Below are 7,777 nucleotides of genomic sequence, written 5' to 3' on the forward strand. Positions count from 1 at the left end.
TCCCACGACACTATTAATAGTTTAAAAATTATTTTGTTAAAGTGTTTTCAGCAATAAGTTTTCAGTTTTCAACAAAAAAAAGGTATCCAACCAGACCCTAAATGCTTCACCCTGCATCTTATCATAAACTTTGGTCGGTTAGATGAACTCTTTTTTTTTTTTTTCTTGGATATGCTAGATGAACTTATTTTTATCATTTTTTTTCTAAAAGTACAATAAATAAACTTTTAAAGGTAAAATCTTGGGAGAAAGTTATTTTTCACTGTGACGAGTTAAACCCCTGCACTAAATGGTCCCGCTGACCTTGATACTAGCATGTCCCACACGACTCAAACCCAAGTGCTAAGGTGAGGCGGAAGGGGTGCTTAACCACTAAACTCCCACCTTAGGGTCAATTAACTAATAAATATAAGTTGAGCCAAAGTCATGAATTAGGGTTCAGCAGTTCAAGCTTGCTAAGGTCAATAACATGGATTTATTAAAAAAAACATGGCGTTACAGAAGTGTAGCCATTTAATGGTTGTTGAGCGACTAGCAGCCGATCCAATTAAGTGATTATGATTCATGACTAGTGAGTCTGGTCATTGAAGAATTCGCTTGAAATGTTACACAAAAGTTGCCTGCTTGTATATGACCATGACAATCGGAAATGATATTTTATTTATTATCAACTCTCACTATTTGATTCAGCCAAAAAAAAAAAAAAAAAATTCTCATTATTTGGGTATACATTTTTGAAGCCGCACCCAACTTGCGAAAGCAGATAATGTGCTGAAATTGATATCAGGGCAAATTGATTGCTCAAGCCACAAGTAGCAGCAATTTATAAGGCTCTTCTAGCTATTGGGGACAATTTAATTATTGTTATTAAGTTGGGTTTGAAAGTTTGAAAATTTAGCAATCTAACACCACGTTGTTAGATTACTATCAGTAATTTTTTAATAGCTTTACAAAATTTTAGGATCCTATCTTAAAGACTATTTCTTTGATTTTAGATTAGATTTTGTCCTTGACAGCCTTAATTGGTTCCTTATATAATAGATTTCTCAAACCCATTATATGGCAAATCAAAATATTATTTATATATACTCTTAATTATATGACCTGTTTAATATAAGTTGAATGAGATTTCTCCCACGTGATTTTAAGAAAATTTTATCTGTACATTATGTTTTTATCCTATAGTACCTATTTTTGATCCATTACCATAATAAGATACATAACAGGATTAGTTAATAGCTTAATATACACGATGACAATTATAGCAAATATATATATGTATACATACTTGATGACAAATTTGGAATCCAAAATCCACAAATAATGGTAATTGGTAAGTTAATGAATAGAGGATGAGAAAGAGAATCCAAGTGTGTACAAGGCCATAAAACAAGTCAAAAAAGAAAAGGCAAGCAGCAGCCACCAAGATTCCAAGAAGCAACGGAGTGAGGAAAGGGACCTTCTTCTACAGTGTCTCCTTTCGTCATTTGGACCAATCCCAACCCAAAAACCAAATACCGTCATCTTCTTTCCTTCTTCCTCCTCACGTCCAAAGTCTTTGAAAAGTCATAAGTGGAGGGTTTGAAAAAACACACACTCTCTCTCTCTCTCTCACGTAGTAGCCCACCTCATTATTTTTAGCCCAAAGAACAAGTCTAACTTAACTTGCTCCTAGTTTTCCATCTTTAAGTTTAAAACCTCATTCAATTCAATACATCAGCCCCCAAAGACCTGACTAGTCTTTGCTTCAACCACAAACCAGAGAAAGTCCATTTGTTCTTGCGGGCATCTGAATCTCTATAAGACATCAAAGTTCAAGCTCGAAAGTGAATCCTTAACTGATACATTCATTTGGGTTTCAGAGAAAGGCACAAACTTTGATCATAAAACTATCAGTATTACGGTATTACCATGAGTAGCTCCGAGCCATCTAAACTGGATGACTCAGCAGTAGTAGAATTAACAGGGAAGATAATGGTGGTAGCCATAATTGTACTCTTCGCGGTGGTGGTGTTTGTGCTGTGTCTCCATCTCTACGCCAAATGGTTTTGGTGGAGCGTTGAAGAAGCTAACACTACTTCTCCTCGTTCTCGCCGCCGCCGTCGCCGCCGCTTTGTCTTTGCACCAGGCCAAGACCCTGCTGTTGCCAACTTGAGAAGAGGGCTTGACCCATTAGTCCTGCGTTCAATTCCCGTATTGGAATTCAATCCAAAAGACTTCAAAGATGGTTTGGAATGTGCTGTTTGCCTTTCTGAGCTTGAGGGAGGAGAGAAAGCTAGGCTACTACCCAAATGCAACCATGGTTTCCACGTTGATTGCATTGACATGTGGTTTCAGTCACACTCTACCTGTCCGATTTGTCGAAATCCGGTTGCTCCTCCTCAAGGCTCCAACTCCAATAGTACTAATGCTGAAACGGTAGCAGAGAATGCTTTAGTCCTTGATGAGCCTCAAGGCGAGAATTTGGCTTCTGGGTATTCCATAGACTCTCCAAATTTCCCAACAAACGTGTTGTTTTGGGGAAACCAGGCTCAGGTAAGCACTGGGACTGCTTGTTTGGAAGAAGGCCCTTCTTCGTCTTCTTCCGCTTCATCGGGTATTGCTACTAGGCCAGCGGATGGAGTTTTGGTGATTGATATACCAAGGCTGATGACTGAGAATTTGTCATCATCATTATCCCCTTCAGCAAGCAGGTTTGTCGAGGAGGAATCAAAGTCACCTATGACAACAAGATTGAGGTCATTAAAGAGGCTTTTGAGCAGAGATAGAAGATCAAATCCTTGTAGTCCCGGTTCTGTTGATGTTGAACAAGGAGGGAGAGTACAGAGTTAAAAACCAGTTTTATTAGATTGAACATATTAGCTAGTTTAGAAACTATTCTGGCAATGAGAAATTGTTGTTTTGGAACGCCTTGAATGCTCATGCTTGGTTCTACCATTCTTGAGAATTACTACTTCGTTTTGGAGTGAAAAGAATTCCTTCATGTTACTTTGCTCCATTTTCTTTTATTCTTGATCTTGACAAATTGAGGTTGAGATCTCCACAATCTTATTTTTCTTGTTATACTAGAATATTGTATATCTGTTCTTGAAACAGAATTGTACAGTTACTTGAAATGTCCCTATCGTATGAAAGTAAAATTGGCTTTGCCGTGTTAAAGAGGGTGGACAAATCATCTTCTTTATTTATTTATTTTAAACAAAAGATGTATTATGCCATATTCTTTTTTCTTATTGATACATCAAAGAAGCACCTCTGCCCCCAGCTCTTTGCTCATGTGAATCTGATAAATTTTCATGTTAGGAACATGATCAATTTCTGATGTTCAATTCAATAGAGAATTGGGAACATGCATATGGAATGGAGTGGTAACGGGCTTTTGATCTTGGGATGCATTTGTCACAGTGCCATTGTTGACAAGAGACTCTAGCTTTGTTGAATTAAGTATACCTGCCTTTTCAGTTAGTTTCTCTTTACTTGATTAGGCGACATTTAGGTTCATTTTTAAAGAATCTGCTAACCATCCGGTACCCACCTACCCCACCCACAAACCCTTCTTTCTCAAGGGTTGGTTTGTAACAATCATGCATACAGGAAAGACTTGTCGAGGATATTATAGGTGGAATAAAATCAAGATGGAATGAGGTAAGTAGGGACCGTTATTGTTTCTGTGGACAATCATGTTATTGTTTCTATTCAATTCCCAAGTTTGCTTGATCATACCAATGAAGCAGAATTTAAGCAGTCAGTTCCCTTGAGAAATAGAATTAAGAACCTCCTGAGGTCCTTTTTACCACATCTAAGTAACTAATGCGTCTTTTGATGAAAACTTGGTATGTCATGATATGTTGGGTTGAATTGCTTTTACAAGACTAAAAATTCTGTTCTCTGACAGTGCATCAGCAGTAAATGTAAAATTAACATACATTTCTGAAAAATCACATTAGGTACCAAGGAAACAGGATATTAATGACAAAATGGAATAACAATTGATCAGTAAGAAGTTCTCTTGTTACTTGGATGACTCAATTATACAAAATAGGTCTCCAAGTTTCTTGCTTTTTCAACAAAATGATCAAATGCCATACCCGCCATAGCCAATATTTAAAAACTTCAGAAATCAATTGTTGCACCTCAACATAAAGTTTTCTCCATCCTCAAAATTCCCCCAATTTCACAACAGACCAATGAATACTTTCATGTGGAGAATGCATAAGCACCACATTGGGGGTTGAATCAACAACTTCTTGTTGATGCCACTATGTTACCAGGTAAACAGGTCCATAGGTCTGAACATCGTGAGGTCTGTCAAGCTGGTCAAGACACGTATAAGATATCTCATTCTCCACTCTCTTAGTGGGGTTAAAAAGGCCAGTAATAGGCCCAGATGTGGGATGCCGGTACCTGCAATCATTAGTCTTGCCACTGCCATGTATTGGACCAGAAACAAGACGCTGTCTTGGAGTTGAATTGCAAGAACTAATTGCTGGTTCCACTTGAAGCTTGCTCTTTTTGTCAGCTTTCCACCATGACAAGAGAGAATTTTTCCATGATTTCTTTCCCTTTTTCTCTTCGGCCAATCTTTTCTTTCCATTTTCTTCTGGATGCAGTGATGAGCTCTGGAAACCTACTTCTCTTGCATGGTGTCTTGCTTCTTGTAAGAACTAAATCAAAGCCAAATCCGGAAATACATTTACATACTGATCAACATTGTGACATTGATTTTTGAACGGATTACATATCAACACACAGACACTCGTATATATTGCATAATAGTAGATATCATATTTATGAAAACATAGATGATTTACAATGACAAACTCGGTTTTGGAGATCAATCAATTGGTGCAACACTAGAGATAATCAAAGTCAAAGGAGGGGGGGGGGGGGAGTAGTAATTGCAAACACTTGAGGTGGGAACACAATGTTCATGTCAAAAACTGGACTGGTCTCTGTTGACTAAGATTCAACGTATTAAAAGTCTTCTCCAACATCAAGAAACTGACAGGAAAAAAAAAGTTAGAAAAATCACCTGCGAGAAGTCCACAACATGAGAATCAAATCCATCACCCTCATAATCAGTTGTTTCATACTTCGGGTATATTGGAGATTTCTTCATTTTTGCCTGAAAGTTGTGAGTCCAATATCAAGAACAAAGCAAGAAAACTCAAAGAACAAAGCTTGACAATAATCAAAAAGAAACATTCAGCTTTACCGGTTGGGAGAGTTTGTGAATATGATCCTCCAAATTGTGGAAAAAATAATAGCTAGAAGCAAGAAAAGGATTTTGAAGTAAAATGAGAATTTGCAATTTGGTGCTGTCCTCAAAGAAAAAGATGATGGAATGCTGGGAAACAAGGAGCTCTTAAATGAAAATAAGATGTTTTAACCACTTCGACTAACATATTCGACTAATAAGAGATTGTACTTCCAAGCATCAAAAAAAAAACAAAAGCCAACTACCCTATTGATATCCTCCTATCTATCACAGTGAGAGTTACAGAATAGAGAAATAACAGAAAATCTTTTGGTAGTTGAAATGGCAGTGTAATCTTTATAATTCACATTTGTTTTAGAAAGAATGGGCAGTGATGTGAGTAGGAAAGTGAAAAAATCACAATGTATTTTGTAACAAAGGCTTAGTTGTAATTGTCGTAGAAGTGACAAAACTTTTTTGAGTATGAAAGGTATTTGATCAAACTTATCCCGCAAGGCAAAAAGTGGTATATTAGTCAGCAGTGACAAAAATTAATGGGGACTAACTTTTGTTTGCATTCATACATACTCTTACCTTTAATGGGGCCAAATAATGAATCAACCCCTCAACACGCAAACCCCTCTTTTGGGTTAGACTTGTGTCTCACAACTTCTTCAATGTAAAGAGAGAATGGGTTTATGTGGGGTTCTGAATTTGATTTTGACAGTATGTGATTAACAAAATGGAACTGAAATTAATCGTTTAATAGTAATAATAATAATTAAAAAAAATAGTATATACTAATTATAAAGCAAAAAGGATTAAAGGAAATGATAGATCCTAGAGCGACAAATCTAGCGCATGTTTCGGGGACTTCGAGACCTTTAGTTTTAGAAGTTTGGGAGGGAAATGCGAGAACTTTTTTTAAATGTCATAATCAGTAATCATAATCATATATCCTTCCCCTTGGTTTAAGGCGTGTTGTATGGTTCCTGTCGTACAAAAATTTCAATTTGTGATTAAAGAATAAAGACCAATGCCACCCTCACCAGACAATGTGCTTGACATGAAATGAGAACAAATTCGATCTTGACCCCACCACCATGTGTAAAATAAATAAATAAAAAATGAGTCAAAAATAGAAAACAATATCATTCATACCACAACTACAGCCCCTATGCAATGATTTCCCTAGAAGAGACAGTGTAACATGGTTTGCTAATGATAATGTCTTTTAAGACAATGTTACAATATTCAATTCAATATGATCATAAAATTTTCAAGAATAAATCAAACTCTTTCCTCTCATAGCCTATGCCACTAAATATCAATGGAATCAATCATCAATAAAACTGGAACAGGGAACTAAATAAAGCTCCTGAAATAAAGAATTGATTACATAAAAAAGACAACCTCAAAAAAAGAATGAAAGCAAAGCATAAATGCGCTTTGCTTGGATAGAGGACTTGAGAACAACCCTCCGCACAAGGGCAAAGAATGAAAAAAATAATAAAATAATAATAAAATAAAATAAAATTGGAGAAAGTTTCAACTTATAGCGTCCGCTATGAATGATAGTTCTTTATCATCAGACCAAGACACCAATCAGTTTTTGGTATAGGCAAGGATTGAACCCTAGATCTCTTGTTCAATCATAAGAAATTTTACCAGTTGAGCTAACTAGAACCTATGAAAAAATCTTTAGAAACTAAAAATTCAAGAAAGACAAACTTTTTTTTGAAAAAAGATCTTTCTCCCCTCTCTCAGTGTGTGTTAAAAATACTTAATATTCTTAAAAGAAAGACAAACTATTATTGTTGAGAATAATTTGGCATGGACAAATAGTCCCAACTAAGTCTATAATAAAAATAAAAAATGACTAATATAGAGAAAAAAGAGAGTATATTATGAGGCTGAGGAAGAAATCTTTAAATAAGTGTATGTCTGGAATCTGCTTATTTTGCTAAAAATACTGAAGATAAAGGTAAAAATGAGCTGAAATAATACAGTGAGATCTATAAATAGTAACAAAAAGTGCAGTGAGACCCATGAATAATAGCAAAAATGAGCTAAATAGTAAAATAAGTTGGCAAAAATAATCTTTGCTAAAAAGACACTAAAGTATGCGTTTGGATTGCAACTAGCGGTTATGCATTTGCGTTTTCCTTTTTTTTCTTTTTTTTTATTGAGAAGCGCTCCATCATGTGGAATGTTGTCTATTAGTGGGTCTCGTGCACTGTGCACGGGACCCACTACCTCTTTGACGGTAAAATTTCCACTGAAATTGCACTATTTAGTGTGTCCTGTACACTGTTCACAGACCCACAAACCTCTTTTTTAACCAAAACTTTCATTAAAAATGGATCTCACTGCACTATTCACATATTTAAAAATTATTTTGCTACAGTATTTTTAATTTTCAGTTTTCAACAAAATAAACAGTATCCAAACATACCCTAAATATAAATGCATTGCCTAATAACAAAATTCATTTGGAGTGACTCCCAAGGCCTATTAGATTTTTTTATACGCATTTTGACTTCATTACTGACGGTTGCGATAAAAAAAATTAAAATAAAA

The 7,777-nt window shown here is 35.7% G+C and overlaps 2 protein-coding genes across 2 annotated transcripts; one reads left to right on the top strand and one right to left on the bottom strand.

Moving 5' to 3' along the window:
- Nucleotides 1-1,444: 1,444 nt before the first annotated feature.
- On the top strand, nt 1,445-3,264 carry LOC115992013 (RING-H2 finger protein ATL3-like). Its single transcript, XM_031116048.1, has one exon. The coding sequence runs from the start codon at nt 1,912-1,914 to the stop codon at nt 2,830-2,832; it is 921 nt and encodes a 306-aa protein (XP_030971908.1). The 5' UTR covers nt 1,445-1,911; the 3' UTR covers nt 2,833-3,264.
- A 637-nt stretch (nt 3,265-3,901) lies between these two features.
- LOC115992432 lies at nt 3,902-5,852 on the bottom strand. Its single transcript, XM_031116632.1, has 3 exons — nt 5,792-5,852; nt 5,033-5,125; nt 3,902-4,664 (listed from the first exon to the last, which is right to left on the bottom strand). The coding sequence occupies exons 2-3, from the start codon at nt 5,117-5,119 to the stop codon at nt 4,260-4,262; spliced, it is 492 nt and encodes a 163-aa protein (XP_030972492.1). The 5' UTR covers nt 5,120-5,125; nt 5,792-5,852; the 3' UTR covers nt 3,902-4,259.
- Nucleotides 5,853-7,777: the final 1,925 nt, after the last annotated feature.

Source organism: Quercus lobata, chromosome 5 (assembly GCF_001633185.2).
Source record: "Quercus lobata isolate SW786 chromosome 5, ValleyOak3.0 Primary Assembly, whole genome shotgun sequence".
NCBI lineage: Eukaryota > Viridiplantae > Streptophyta > Magnoliopsida > Fagales > Fagaceae > Quercus > Quercus lobata.